Below are 14,888 nucleotides of genomic sequence, written 5' to 3' on the forward strand. Positions count from 1 at the left end.
AGGTAATGTGGAAAAAATGTGCATAAAGTCTAGATTTTATGATGAAGTGCCCGTAAAATGAAGATGTGGAAAAGGCTTGTGATCAACAAACAAATATCTTTTCTGCATAGTGATAAAATTGTTGTATTATATTATATTTGTATGGTACAACCTTATTAATCCCTGTTTTCTTGGTATGTACAGGTATAGTACTAAAACAGTAAGATGGTTGTTGTTAAAGCCATTCTAATAAAATGTTGATATTGGAACATGTCAGATAATCTTGCAGGGTACTACTGCTGTGTTTCAGCTTTAGAATGGGAATTTCTGATGACACTGAGGACAGCTCCATCTGTATTGGTGAACATTTGGCACTGCCTCCGCCATCCAATCCACATCTGTGATGTCACGCTGACGTGCAGATACAGACAGAACAGGGTGACTCAGGCGGTTGCCTGCAGCTGGTCCTTTATGAGTCAGGGTGTGTTTGGAAGCACCACCATAATAGAAAACTCACTAAGATGTAGTAGTTTAAGCACTAAAATATTCATCACGGTTCATTTTGCTGTCAGTGGAGCAGCTTTTGGCTGTAAAGTAAGTCAGTGTGACATCACAGCCCCTGGTCTATTGTAACAGAGCTGTTCAATCTCACAAGCAGAAAGTTTATTTGAAGCCATATGAATAAAATTTACTTTTACTGACCATTTACTGAACAGTTGTGTTTTTTTCTATGTTCCAACATGATAGTATGAGTCTTTGTAGCTGTGTACATACATTTTGTGTATGCTCTTTACAAAATACAGAACATAAGCATTATCCAAAAGGGAAACCCAAATGAATAATGGAGAACCCATCAAAATTAAGAGAATACTTTGTGGGTTCTTTTCACAAAATATTTACTTTTTTTCTCCCTCTGCAAATTCAAATCTGGTGAGAAGTGGTGTACGTGGTAGTTGCTATAAATGGTTAAGATTGTTTGCTAAGTGTATAGCCTTCTAATACACAACCAATAAATAAATGATAAGGAAAATCATGTTTAGAATTGTGACAACTTTATTATTTAGCCTGTGTGGCCCATAGGTTACATCCAAACTCATGGGCCTATATGACAGATTTTTAAAGGTTAAACATATAGGCCTATGTATGAGTCATTTTCACAATCGTCAATGTTACGATTAAACCCTTAATTTATGATTATGAAATTGGAGAACTCATTTCCATTATTCATGTCTTTTTCTTTTGGGTTCCTGACTGTTTTTTAATGTCTTCTTGTATTCTGTTAAAATAGTTTCGTTACAACAGGAAAAGGAGAAAACACGTTATTCCAAATTATATATAGGTTATATATTTATTTTTATGCACACAACAACAGTTTTGGAAAGAAGCAAACGAGTAAAACAATCGTTTCTGAACGACTTGACAGTGCAGTGCACGATGTTGTACAGGTGGCGGCGCTGTGACTCTTGGTGGTGTTGTATTCTGCACGTAGAAGCAGCAGGGGAAGAAGCTGGCAGACTGTGCAGCACGTTATCCACTGACTAGTTGGGGTTAGGTACTCTTCCACCAGTAAAGCAGTAGGTTGTCATTTTTTAATCTTACAAAAATGAACGGGTTAGACGAAGAAGCAATGGCCCCACAGACCTTCCTTTACGGTGAGACAACTTCTGCATATCATGTACTTTTTAGTTTTGAACCTTACATTGCGTTTCATTATCTCACAATGCTAATATCGGGAAGAAACGTGAAAATGTATCCTCTAATGTAGCAGTATTTGCCCATAAACGAAAGGTTACATTTCTGTTGTGATACCAGATCATTATGGTGTAATGTCGTGTGTATTTTTCATGTTAACATAGAGTGAGTCCTGGTGAACAGAGCGGCTACACAGCAGCTTTACACGTGTTTCACTATCAACATGGCGGCTCCCATGTTTTACCAACAATGTTGATATTTAAGCCTTTCTCTTACACCAGTCGTTCAACTAACGCCATGGTTTCTTATACAATTAATGTTTAATTTCGGGACATTTTAGTCCAATGATTGGCCTTCAAAGTTTAAAAGGTGTCATGAAGAAAGCTGTAAACGTGGTTTCAGACACACGCGGAGCCACGCTGACTTCAAAGAGCCCTCTGACGTCACACTTTCCTTGTTACCTGTTTTTTAACTTTATTTTCTGCTAACCCGTCGGATGTTTTTTGTTTTTTTTAACCATTAAGAGTAACAGTTTGATTAAATAGGTTATCATTCTTCTTCTGTATTAAATGTAGGTTATCTCTCTTCGACCCGTTACCTGGTTTAACCTTTCCTCAAAGACGCATTTGAACAAAACTAAAATGTCTTATAGTTATTAAGCACATGGGTCCATATTTAGACAACATGGATAGAAGTAGAGCCTCTTTTACATATGTTAAGTTATTTCTTGAGGACGAATTTATGTTTTGGTTTTTTTCACAGAATATATTTGTCTGGCGGGAAAATATATTTAACAAATTGGACTCACTTCTACATATCTGTGATGAGTGCGAGGCTGAGATGTACATTACTTTTCCTTAACCAGAATGTATTTAATTGTTATATTCATGACTACCTAAGAAGTACAGCTACATGTAATTTATCTGTCACACTTCAACCAGATAAACTCACTTTCCAAAAGTTTGTTTGAACAACAAGGCCTTGTATTTTTGAATTTACACGCCATAGTTTCCATTATTATTTATTCCCCCCAATGAGGGGATTCCTTGAGCAATGGCCATGTGGGAATATTCAGTAAGTGTGAATGGCTCCCCCTTGTGTGCATGTGAAATATGGCAATAAATAGCCGTTCATTGTTTTATGAAATTAAGAAATTTATCAATCTCAGTATATATAAGGTTACACTAAAAATGTAGGCTTATAATAATTTAAAATGTCTTAATCAGGGTGCGTCCTGGAAGCTGGAAAGGAAGTGGTGTTCAATCCTGAGGATGATGACTTTGAGCATCAGCTTGATCTGAGGATGGTGAGTAACCTGATTTCTTATCTAAAACGTGTAGACTTATGACAAATATTTTTCTTTTTACTTATTTGTTGCCTCTCTGGTTTAATATGTTTCCTTTAAATTCAGCTCTGCAACTATATTGTATCATGTCTGAATGTTTTACATATGGAGAACTTCTGTGCAGCTGTAGAATTGCATCATATTGCTTGACTTTTTCACTTGCTGGCTACAGAGATTGATTAATAACTCACTGATAACTCTGAAAGGCTGTACGTAAAGTTGCTCATGGCTTGATTGCCCGTGCTCTTTCTTGGAGAAAAAAAGAAATGGTCCTTCCCTCAGCATTTAGAGAATGTTGTCCCTTGTGCATTGGACTGGCACAAGATGAAATATTTAAAGGATATAAACCCTTTCATGAATTGAAAATTATATTTCCCCAGTTTTAGTTTAAATAAAGCATTATCTGAGTATTTTTACACCAAAATAGCTGCATTTTATTTTGTCATGTTATCATGTGACATCTTGCATTATTTTCAAATGATTCAAAAGTGTTCTCTCACTTATGCCACTTTTGTTGTAATACGCCCACTTTTCAACAGTCCAATCAAATCCATCTCAACATAAGGCCCCGCCTTCTATCTTGTGATTGGATCTATCCTGTTTCAATAAGCAAAATACATCATGACTCTGAGATACTCTCAAAGTTCTGTTCATGGGAATGTAAGGTGTTGCATCCAACATGAATTAGGATTATCACGTTTTTTTCTGATGTGAGGATAAAACATTTTTGTTGTTTAAGGAAACCTGAAATTTTCCTCTACGTTCTGTTTGCTATTTAAAAATGTCCTGTTTTTCTTTGGCTTCAAGCAAACCATACTGCACAGAACCTGGTTTTTATTCATGATCTCTTTAATCCAAGAACTCCCAAAGTAGATATTATCAGATCTGACCACATACGTCGCTTTACCTTACCGCCTGATAGGAACTGAAAAACCCTGACACCAGAAGTGTAGCACATTTCCCAAGTTTTGTTGTATCAATAAACAAACACTACTTTTTGTAACAGGTGGCACCTGTAGAAGTTATGTGCAATGCTTATAAAGATAGCTTTCTTGCAGCCTATAGATTGAAAAATGGTTTTCTGTCCAAGACTCCTTTGGTTGGTCTTTGTTTTCACAGTTCATAGAACCTGACCATACAATTAAACACTATTGAGTTGTTTTGAACAGAACAAATCTTGTGGAAAAGCACCGTGATGATTAATGTGGCATTCAAGTTAATTGTTGCATTCCCTCCTCCAGGTATGTGTAGACGCCAGCACCAAGGACGAACTTCACATGGTGGAGGTGGAAGGACAAGACACAGAGGGACAACAAATCAAAGCAGCACTGGTTTCACTGAAGCCCTCTACCCTGCCAAGTGTAAGAAAACTGTTCATTTTCTTTTCTTATGTTCAAACAAGTAATTCTCTGAAATGTAACGTTCATAGAGTGAAACTTACGTACGTTTTTGTTGCAGGTGTGTCTTGGTGGTTTCACAATCACACCCCCAGCAATTTTCCGTCTGAAGGCAGGTGCTGGTCCAATCCACCTCAGCGGACAACACCTCATCAGTGAGTACTTATCACCACATATCACGTTACAGTGGTGGTATTTTATTTTTGTAAAATGTGTTTTGGGAGCTTTTTATGACTTTATTGTAGAGATAGGACAGTGGCTAGAGTTTGAAATCAGAGACATAGGGAGAGGGGAAATGACATCACAAAAGGAGTGCTCCTCCACCTGGAGGATTATAGCCTCAGTACATGGCCGGTGCGCGCTAACCACTCAGCTAACGGCGCCCCACGGTGGTTGCATTTCAACCTACTCTAACAGTTCTTATTTGTTGTTAAAGTGATGTCAGCTGATCAGTCTTTCGATGAAGAGGAGGATGATGATGATGAGGAGGAGGAGGAGGAAGATGTCAGAACATCAAAGAAGAGACCTGCTACCTCTCCTGCACTCAAGTCTCAGGTTTGTTTCACATCCTTCATAACCTGCTCGAGAGTTGTCCAAATATAAGTGAAGGATATTTTCCAATTCATTTGGTTTCTTACATCTGTGCAGAAAAAAATGAAGATGGACGAGGAGGATGATGACGATGATGATGAAGATATGGACGATGAGTGAGTTTTAAGCTGCAAACACTTTACCAAACTACTCAAATGACTTAACCTTGAAACAGTGGGGTCTAAACTTTCAGTGAAATGAAATCACTTGTATGGAAGGGGTTTTCAGGTTAATAAGGAAATCCAGATTTTTACAACCTGAAAAATAATTTCAAGAGAACTTTGATTTACTTGGTGTTTAACTCAAACTTTACCTGCTGAATTTTAAATGGATATCAGTGAACCATCTTGGCTGTTTGTGTTGATTTGCCATACTGTACTCCATAACAACATAACATGTATCTTGTTAGCCTACGGGGTATTTGTAGTTCTGTCACATTTTGACTGCCAGCTGTGGGTCGTCTAGATTTCTTTTTCCTTGTTCCTCTCAAAATTTACCCGAGTGAACAGCTCAGCTGTTTTTTGGCTCTGTGATATCACTCATGAGAAAAATGAAGACCATTGTGGACAACAGTTAAATATTTCATTTTCAATGTAAGCTTTTTAACACGGTTAAAGCTCTTGGAGAAGCCATAATAGCACAGAGAACTACTGGTACATGTGGATTTAGTTGATGCTTAGTTTTATGGTAAAAGGGGAAACAGTTGGATGTGAAAATCTAGGAATGACATATGTTCAACTACGAGTTGTTTTCTGATTTAGAAGCTTCCCTTTCCGTCTGACTTGTCGTAATTTGTCGTTCTGTTTTTTTTTATGTACTAGGGATGAGGATGAGGAGAGCGAGGATGAAGAGTCCCCTGTTAAGGTAGGCCGCTGGTCATTCACTTTCAGCAGCTCCACCTAAATGAACCTGCAGTCCACTAACAGCAGCTTGTTTGTCACAGGCCAAGCAGACACCATCCAAACCAAAAACTCCAGCTCAGAACGGCAGCAGCTCTAAACCCGGAACTCCAGCCAAAAAGCAGGTAACGTCAGCCGGTTCTCTTACAGTTTGTGAACACAGCGTGGACAGAGTTTGTTGATGGAAGAAGTAAGCATGTGACTATTTTTCACATCTGTAAATACCTTGTAATATTCTAGTATCAGATTGCTTCACTGTTTAAGACTACAAAAAATATCTGTATTGCCTAATATCCAATATTTATGTTGTTTATAGGAGAAGACCCCTAAAGGTAAAGGTGGGAAGTCACCTAAAGCTCCACAAACCCCCAAAGCCCTAACACCTGCTGAGGTGAAAGCTAAGATGTTGGAGGGCATTAAGAAGGTTTGTGTCTGTAAAAGATCTTTGTCACTTTTCATATCCCTCTTTCCTTGTAGGGGTTGTATATGACAATGTGAACATCACAAATGTGCCTTTTTGTAATGCAATTCTTTTGTGTTTTACAGGGAGTAGCATTGCCTAAAATCCAGCTTAAGTTTGAGAACTTTGTGAGGAATAGTTTTAAAGTCACTGACACCAAGGTAAAGTACATGTTCAAACCTCCTCTCAATAATAATCTGAAGCCTATTACGAGCCACTAAAGTTTAATATATTTGAAAAGAACTATTAACTTTAAGAAATCTAGTGTTGATGTGTGTTTCTAAAAGCTCTTTGTTTAGTTTTCTCCATTACTCACAAGAGCTCACAAACTGTACATGTTTAATTTGCTAGCTAACACAGTTATAGGATCTCCATCTTAACACCAATCCTTAACACTTGTCTTCTAAAAGTTCTTTATTAGTATTAAAATTGTTACTTTTGTTTGACTCTTCCGTGGCTCAACATTTTAATTCATGTTTTTTTTTCTTTAGGAACTCTCCGACCTTTGGAAGTGGAGGCAGGCGGTGGCAGATGCTAAATAACATTCTTAAATGTTTTATTGTCTCCCTTTTATGACTCGTTTGTACTCAAAACACCTCCCAAACCCTCTGGAGTCCAACTCGTCATTGATTCTAAGTCTAGTCCAGCCCCACCTGCCCCCCCCTCTATGAAGAGACCAGAGACACAGGGATGTGGGAGGGTTAGGACTCCTCCATCATCCTCTTATTAAGGCATGAAATGATTGGGTGTAATAAACCCATAAAGAGCCAGCTTACAAATTTGCATTTTTTTGTAAATGTGTAAATACAAATTCTCACTAGGTTGTCGACCGCGCATGTGGAGGGATTATTTAAGGTTTACTGCAAAGTACAATTTTTCCTCATGTTTAAACAACACCCAGATCATGACAAAAACTTAAAAGCAGGACTAGCAGTAAAATACCTGGAAAGTTTGACACCAAATCCGTCTTCAACAGCCAGTAAAAACATCAGCGGAGATTCACAAAATAACAATTACTCATAGCTGTCATGACAGAAAAAAACTTTGCACTTTCTGAAATGTTTTGAATGTTGATGCGTTTGTGAGATTCCTACAGTGCGGTTCCCGTCACAATAAAGTGTTTATTTAGTCCCCGGTAGTCTTATCAGAATTATGACTTTTCATTCATTTTCATGGTTCCCGTCCTGAATTTATCAACTGTTCTGATTTCAGCTACAAGCTCCAACAATTTTTTTTTTTTTTTGTGGTGTGTGTGAAGGAATGTGTTACATCAACATTAGAAGGTCTTAACTTTCAAAACCAGAATTTCCCGGTGTCATAAGTTCTAAAATAAAAAGTCCACATTAGAATTTAAGAAATCCACAAATTCTGATCTCGTATGCTCAGTGAGAGAAATGTTCTCGCAGATCATTCCATGTTCTCAAGAAACACGGGAACGTTTGTACGACTGTAAACAATGCTGTGGGGTTGGATGACTTTCACTAGATTGATCAAATAAAAAAAAGATTGGATGGAAGTTGCCATGTTTCACTTCCTCCTTCATGAGAATAAGTTTGAATTCTACACATTTAAATATCAATGCAATTATTTCATGTAAAACAGCTGAGTTTATAATAAAATGTTCACGCTCAGAACAGTGTCTTGTTTCTTTGAATTTTGCATTACACATCTTGATTTGTCTCAAAGGACAAACGCGTAGGCAAAGAGTTGGTTAAAAGTTGCCCATTACTTAGTAATCATATCAAGTATTTAACTCTTATTTACATGAGGGACATTTTCCTATCTATAAAATGGTGAATTTCATTGAAACACTGTGATCTGAACATTCATCTTGGTTTGTTTCACAATAGAATACTTAAGACAGAAGTCCAACCTCTACATGTAGTTCTTAAAGTGTAAAGATTACATTTGACGTCTTGATAGAACAGCTGAAGACAATCAGGAAATGTGGGAAAGAGAGGGAGGTAAGAGCAGTTTCACCTGTTACACTGAAGCTACCTGAGTATGCTTTGAATATCTGTGTTTCATTTATTTAATATTTTGAATAGATCCAAAACTCAATGGCTGCACTTTTAGAGATGAGGAACATTTTTCATTGTGGCCATTCTTTCTCATAAAGGCTGATCAGACTGGATTTATTTCTAATTTATTAAAGTCTAGAAAACATGTTTTTTTTAAAAATGTGCTGACGGGGTTCAGGGACATGGCAATAAGGCCTCTATGTCCATGATTTTGTTCATTCTTACCTGTAATGATCCATCAGACGACCACTTAAACAGACCTAAATGCATCATTTACTGTCAGGGTGATAATAGGACAATGGACAGTGATGATTCAACATCATTCAGGCATTAAGTACAACAGAAATGTGCTGTGATAACCTGGATTTACTGTAAAAAGAAAAGATACTATTAGGGAGGCTAACTGATAGATTAATGAAGGGAGGCTGATGTCTTCTAAGGACACACTGTTTTTTAAATTCCAGCAGAGGAGGAGGCAAGGAGTCTTCCCATGTGTGAGAAAGAAAATGTCACAAGATTCAATCTTAATGCTGAACATTGAGTCACATAAAAACATGTAACTACTTTTCATCCACTGTACATTCCTGTTTTTTAAAAGGAGCATGTTTGAGATGTTGTGCTTGTCAGACAAAGGCTGTCTGGTTTGGGTTTATTTGGAGTATAAAGGACAGAGAAACTGGGGTCACTTTGGCCACCTCAGAAGTGAAAACATTATCCTTATTACTTTTCAGATCTGACCCGAGGGGAGGAAAGAGTAATGAAGGCAGAATGGGAACTGAGGAAAAGGAGAAGTAGAGCACGCCACGGCTGGATCTGATTCATCACACGTATCATAGCTTGAAGGCATTTCATGATAAAGTGTGAGGGGAGAGGAGACCAAGTGTAAGAAGACAGGAGGAATAAGGTGGAGTTCAATGGAGACGCTTCACTGTGGTGATAAATTACTTTTCTTACATTGTGAACATATTCAAATGGTTCCAACAAACAGACCTCAGCCAGTCTGCAGAATTAGGGTTTCACTGATACTTAAACGAAATGTATCGTCTATTACATTTATCAATATGGTTGGCAATGGCATTTACAACAACTCAAAGCAGTTACCAAACAAACCACAAGGTGGCAATAGAACCAAAGCAACTTTTGTTTCGTGAGCCATCATGCAGCCATCATCAGGAGGAAGATGGCTTCCAGCTGAAGTGTGGCCCTGAGCATTTGTGATTACTGCTTTAAAAAGGAAAATATTCTGAAACCTGAGTCCTTCATGTTTACTCACAAATATTCCCACATGCCAGTGTACTGTAGGTGTGAGCAAAAATGTCATGTGTGTGTTTAACCTAATGCACATCTTTTAAACACGTTAACAAAGACTCCTTGTATTTATTATACAGCTCTAAAACAAAAACGATGTATACATGCAGAACTTGGAACTCATTTTTCCCGTAGTACAAGTTAGCATAGATATCAACCCGGAAACGGTTCATTTGGGGTTCAGATGACCTACCTGGTTATGTCACGCCTCATGTGCTGGGACTGTAATGCTCGAAGAGGGCAGCCCGGGTTCGAGTCCGACCTGGGGCTCTTCTCTCGCATGTCATTCCCCTCAATCTCTCTCTCCCTGATTTCCTACTCTGTACACCGTCTTATCAAATCAGGGCGTTAAAAGCCCAAAAATCAATCTTAGAAAACTAAATGGTTTTTTTTTTCCACTTTTATTTTATGTACACAACACACATTGAAAACAAATAACAAATAAAAAGTTTTTTAAAAAACTGATGATGGGATGAGTGCTGCAACAGACATTGTGATTTTACAAAGAACAATAAGGCAAGCCCATTCACACACACTACTACAGGACAAGTCAACACATAGATAGCGCCCAACATCTGGCAGGCTGTACAGACTTAAAAACGTTGGCAATCTGGAGTTTAAAAAGGGAAACATTTCACTGTAATTTAAGTTTTATTTTCTCTGCATTACTTGATTAAAATACAATAGTCAACAGTGTTACTGAATGATTTGCAAATGTCATAAATAAAGGCACAGTGTATGGAAATGATAGTAGATATTTGCCTCTGTTGTGTCAGAGAAACTGCATGCATTCAGCCTGTGTTAACAAATAGTGAACAGTTGTACATGGCTATATCTGATTTCTATTCACTGCATTCAGACCATTTTCCAAAACACACCTTACACTGCTAATGCACTGCACATTAAAGCAAGTTATATAATCAAACTTAGTGCTTTACAGGTGTCGAATAAGTGGATCGTATACAACATGTTATACCAATCTGTAAGCACTAACTTTATCTCCAAACAGGCTTTTAAAGAGGTAAACAGCCATTATTAAAAACTTGAATGCATTTGTTAAAATATAAATATTACAGCAACATCACAGGTTTCCCCTGGCTTGAAGTAACTAAAATACAAAGTAAAAACAGAAACAGGTATTGATCACCTCTTTAGATACATCATTCAAAGTTTGGATCTCTGAGTTGGCCTAGTAATGAATTGTCAAAGTGTTCCTTCAGCATCTACCACGAGTCCCTTTCAAACGTACTCCTTGCTGCTGGGTGGTCTGGAGATGGGATACTTGGGGGTAGATTTGCTTCTCGGGCAGGATGCTGCGAGCATGCCGCCTCCCACTACAGACAGGAAAGACCCGGCCCAGGCGATGAATATGGCAGATCCAAACTCGTACCTTTAGGAAGATAACAGTGGCAGTGAGTCAAAGGGCTAAAAGGTGTATAGCTGAGCTACATCTCATAACAACAAACATACATTTATCATCAATAGAGAAGTGGCTGAACTCATGCAAATGTGTGGCTACAGAAGGGGAGGGAAGTTCGCTTAAAGCTGCTATCTTAAATAAACATCAGCTAACATGCCAACATCTATACAGAGAGAAAATGTGCATATTGTTCAGTGGCACAGCTTCTTGTCAAATTTTAAAAAAAAAGCACATTTAATTACATTTCAAAAGTTGCAGGTTTTATTAACTTGTACTCACTTAGTATTGACAGGAGTGAAAGGGTTGTAGAAGGCCTGGATGATGTCATGAGCATACCAAGAGCAGGCAACGATGGCACACAAAGCTGTGGGAACAGAAAGAAAAACATTACTTCAAATGTCAACAACAACAACAAAAAAAATCAAATTAAAAGCTAAATAAATGGCTTCTTACATCCAATCAGGATGATGATGCCTCCAGTCAGGGCAATCTTCGTTTTGCGCGCTTTGTCGTCTCCTCCGCAGTTGGTGCACTTCATTCCCATGCAGGCGACGCCCAGGCCTGCTATCGTTACAATTATACTCACAATCATGAGAGCGCGGGTTGCCTGGAGGGCACCTGGATACAGACAGGAGAGGGTTAATCCATCAGTTTATGTGCCAAGCTATCAATACATACAAGCAGTTGCAAAACTGTTTCTACTGTGTGGAATTTTAAATCAATTTCTTCTGTGATTTGTGGTTCTAACATTACACGCTTTCACTTATTTTGTGTTTTTAAAAGGATTCAGAAGCCACCATTTTGAAAACAAACACTGCTCTGGTTCAACAGAGCAGCCTCTGTCTCCTGTGTCGCACTGCCGCTCCCAATAACAACTCTCTACAGAAACTGGATCTAACCAGAAGCCTAAAGGACCCATGAAGTGGAGTGGGGGAGTAGGTGCTGCAGGTTGTATGCATGCAAGCCAGAAACAGGTCTGACCAGGTTTCATGATAAGACGACACTCCCCTATTTCAGGTGCTCAGTCGACTATTCAGCAGGTGGACATTTCTCAGCTTCTAAATGCTATGGGTCATGTGTAGGATTTGAAGAATGCTAAAGACTCATGAGCATTTTTCCTAGTATTGGTGTTTGTTTACAGACATTGAGCAGGTATTTCTGAAGAATAAGACTTGATTTGTGCACATGAGGGGGGGGGAGTGGTGCAAAAAGAAAAGACAAACAGAGATTGCCAATTTTTCTGTGAATTCTTTACTTCAAGTAGCTCATGTGAATGCATGGTTGTGAATATGTTGAGTCAAGATCAACATACAGGGCGGGGCCTGCACACGAGAAGTCACCCTCCGTGACAGTAAGGCGGTTTATGCCTCAGGGCGGTCTATCAATCAGTTGTACTTTACAATGAAAGGCCACAACCGTTGAGCTACCATTGACCTATTTATCTCCAGCTTTATAGAGACAGACTCAGATCATTAAGATCTCGTCTGAGGTCATGTGAAAGTAAAAGTGGAATTAAACTATTGCTTCAATTTTGTTATTTAGCTCCAAATCTTTGATTTCCTATAACTTTGTAGGTTTTAGTTAATTTGCCACACATAGCCTACTAACATACCATAGCCCTGAATCTGAGCATTTAGTCATTATTTTAAGAAAGTATTGTGAAACACAATTTTTAAACTTTCTAACTAAGTTCTACATTACATTTTCGATATATTTTGTGAGCTTGTCAATATTTCTGCGGGGGGGAAAAAAAAGTATTTTTGTGGTAATTCGAAGCCCTACAGACCAAAGACAAAGCAGCTGTGTGTTTGCATGGTACCAGGAACTGTTGACTAAACAGTGGCTCACACAGGTGTTGTTTTACCTGTAACTACTTCATGCTGAGTAACGCAAGGCGTTCAGTATGGGGGTTTCCACACAAAAACAGGAGTACCTGCAATAGAGCAATGTCTAAAGGCTAATCATTTGTGAGGGTTTTGCATTAAGAAGACTCCCACACAGGAGGTGGAAACGGGACGTTTCTGCGCTGAGGCATGACGCTGTTTAATGCGGGCGAGGCCTTGAAGTGTGGTTTAAAGTAAATGACTTCATTCTGTGGGGAATAAAGGGGAAGTTAATAAGTGACTAAACCGGTTAGTCCAGGCTGGAGGAATCTGCTAACGGCGAAGAGATGCAGGACACATCTCTGAAGTTATAGAAGGAGAAAATGGCGGAAAGAAAAACGGCAGCAAGTTACATTCAACAGGTGTATGTCATTTTTTTTTACATCATTTCCTGTAACACCTGAACATGTCGGGTTTTTTTTTTAAAGCCAGCAGTTAGTTTTATTCACTTTCACATTCAAACCAAAGTGTTTTTAAGACTTAGTTTAATTAGATAATTATAAAGTAGGACTAATCAGAAGATGTAAGAAAGGCTTACACATTCTTACTGCACAAAAAGACAAAATGGGCTGCTACAATTCGCCTTCTTTTCAAGGACTTCAGAGCAAACAGGGGCGACCTTTACCAACATTATCTTGTCTTCGTAAAAAAGCAATTTCACTTCGACAAAAAAAAAAAAGTAGGCTTTTTGAACCATATCTTATATCTGTGCTACTTACTGTTGAGCTGCAGGATGGAGTCGTACACTTTGCACTGGATCTGGCCTGTGCTCTGGAAGGCGCAGGACATCCACAGTCCTTCGTACATGGCTATAGCTGTGATGATGTTGTCCCCGACATAAGCAGACATCTTCCACTGCGGCAAGATTGTGCCAATTATCAATCCAATTACACCGAGCATGGCCAGGGCGAACCCCAGAATCTGCAGACCCGCGTTGGCCATTTCTTCTTCTTCTTCTTCTTCTTCTTCTTCTCCTTCCTTCTTCTTCTTCAAATATTGGTCGATGAATCAACAAAGAGTCGCCGTCCACCTGCTGTGAAAGTACAAATCCCAACTCCTCAAAAAGACGGCTTAAAGTTTGCTCTTTTGCTGACTGAAATGATCCTTTGTTAATATCTATCCGTGTAGCCTACTCCTCAGCTTTCTTTGAGTAAGTTCACTCACAGTGAAGTTTCAATTTATAAAGTCCCTCTGTGACTCCTGACGCACCTGTTCCTCAGCCGCACCTTGATGTGAACTGAGAAGCGGGAGCGAGCTTTTTAGGCGGTTTCTCTTACAGGTGGGCGGGGACGCGCACGTAGTTTCGACTCATCGACGTAGCGGCGCACACCTGGAGTTTCATGATGTCAGTATTTCCTGGAACAGACCCTTTGGGGATAAACGAGGCAGTAACAGTTATCAAGAGTAGCTTACATAACACACAGCATCTGCATTAGATCAGCTGTAATACATTACAGAAATGAAGCGCTAACACACTATGTGTTCATGAAATGGCCTATATCCAAATGTCGAGTAGCCGACGTATTTTTCAGAATAAGTAAAGGAACAATAAGAAATAACCATGCTTCTTTAATCACCGTCGATTAAAGTTCAGATATGAGGTTCAGACACAGTTTGTGGAGCAACTGTATGCCACCCTGTTGACTTTAAAATATAAGCTGCACACTGAGCTAAATGGGAAGTATAGAATTCAAATGTGGGGGTTCTTAGATTAAGATTAAGTGACACACAATTCATATGAGATCTTTACTTAATGTAGGTCAAATAAGGCATTATATTGTGCAATTGGATCACAAGACCATTCACTTTTTGAGGAAGTGTGTAAAGTAAAAAATGGTATGTGAAGTTAAAACTTGCAGATAAACTCTTTTCTGCACTGATTTGAAATTCTAA

General features: G+C 38.7%; 2 protein-coding genes across 2 annotated transcripts; one reads left to right on the forward strand and one right to left on the reverse strand.

Moving 5' to 3' along the window:
• The first annotated feature begins 1,470 nt into the window (after nucleotides 1-1,470).
• On the forward strand, nucleotides 1,471-7,997 carry npm1a (nucleophosmin 1a). The gene is made up of 11 exons (XM_061055632.1): nucleotides 1,471-1,631; nucleotides 2,898-2,977; nucleotides 4,258-4,377; nucleotides 4,475-4,568; nucleotides 4,850-4,968; nucleotides 5,062-5,120; nucleotides 5,826-5,868; nucleotides 5,948-6,028; nucleotides 6,220-6,327; nucleotides 6,450-6,524; nucleotides 6,855-7,997. The coding sequence occupies exons 1-11, from the start codon at nucleotides 1,583-1,585 to the stop codon at nucleotides 6,903-6,905; spliced, it is 879 nt and encodes a 292-aa protein (XP_060911615.1). The 5' UTR covers nucleotides 1,471-1,582; the 3' UTR covers nucleotides 6,906-7,997.
• A 2,182-nt stretch (nucleotides 7,998-10,179) lies between these two features.
• LOC132988305 (claudin-7-A-like) lies at nucleotides 10,180-14,244 on the reverse strand. The gene is made up of 4 exons (XM_061055633.1): nucleotides 13,715-14,244; nucleotides 11,566-11,730; nucleotides 11,392-11,476; nucleotides 10,180-11,082 (listed from the first exon to the last, which is right to left on the reverse strand). The coding sequence occupies exons 1-4, from the start codon at nucleotides 13,935-13,937 to the stop codon at nucleotides 10,932-10,934; spliced, it is 624 nt and encodes a 207-aa protein (XP_060911616.1). The 5' UTR covers nucleotides 13,938-14,244; the 3' UTR covers nucleotides 10,180-10,931.
• Nucleotides 14,245-14,888: the final 644 nt, after the last annotated feature.

The sequence above is a fragment of the Labrus mixtus genome, chromosome 14 (assembly GCF_963584025.1).
Source record: "Labrus mixtus chromosome 14, fLabMix1.1, whole genome shotgun sequence".
Classification (NCBI taxonomy): domain Eukaryota; kingdom Metazoa; phylum Chordata; class Actinopteri; order Labriformes; family Labridae; genus Labrus; species Labrus mixtus.

Bases quoted from the DNA above. Each gene is read 5' to 3' on its own strand.
- LOC132988305 (XM_061055633.1), bottom strand. From the start codon at position 13,937: ATGGCCAACGCGGGTCTGCAGATTCTGGGGTTCGCCCTGGCCATGCTC. The intron at 11,731-13,714 runs GTAAGTAGCACA...GTCTGTATCCAG, and splicing joins CTCCATCCTGCAGCTCAACA to GTGCCCTCCAGGCAACCCGC. The intron at 11,477-11,565 runs GTAAGAAGCCAT...CTGTTCCCACAG, and splicing joins CATCATCATCCTGATTGGAT to CTTTGTGTGCCATCGTTGCC.
- npm1a (XM_061055632.1), top strand. From the start codon at position 1,583: ATGAACGGGTTAGACGAAGAAGCAATGGCCCCACAGACCTTCCTTTAC. The intron at 5,869-5,947 runs GTAGGCCGCTGG...TGTTTGTCACAG, and splicing joins ATGAAGAGTCCCCTGTTAAG to GCCAAGCAGACACCATCCAA. The intron at 6,328-6,449 runs GTTTGTGTCTGT...TGTGTTTTACAG, and splicing joins TGTTGGAGGGCATTAAGAAG to GGAGTAGCATTGCCTAAAAT.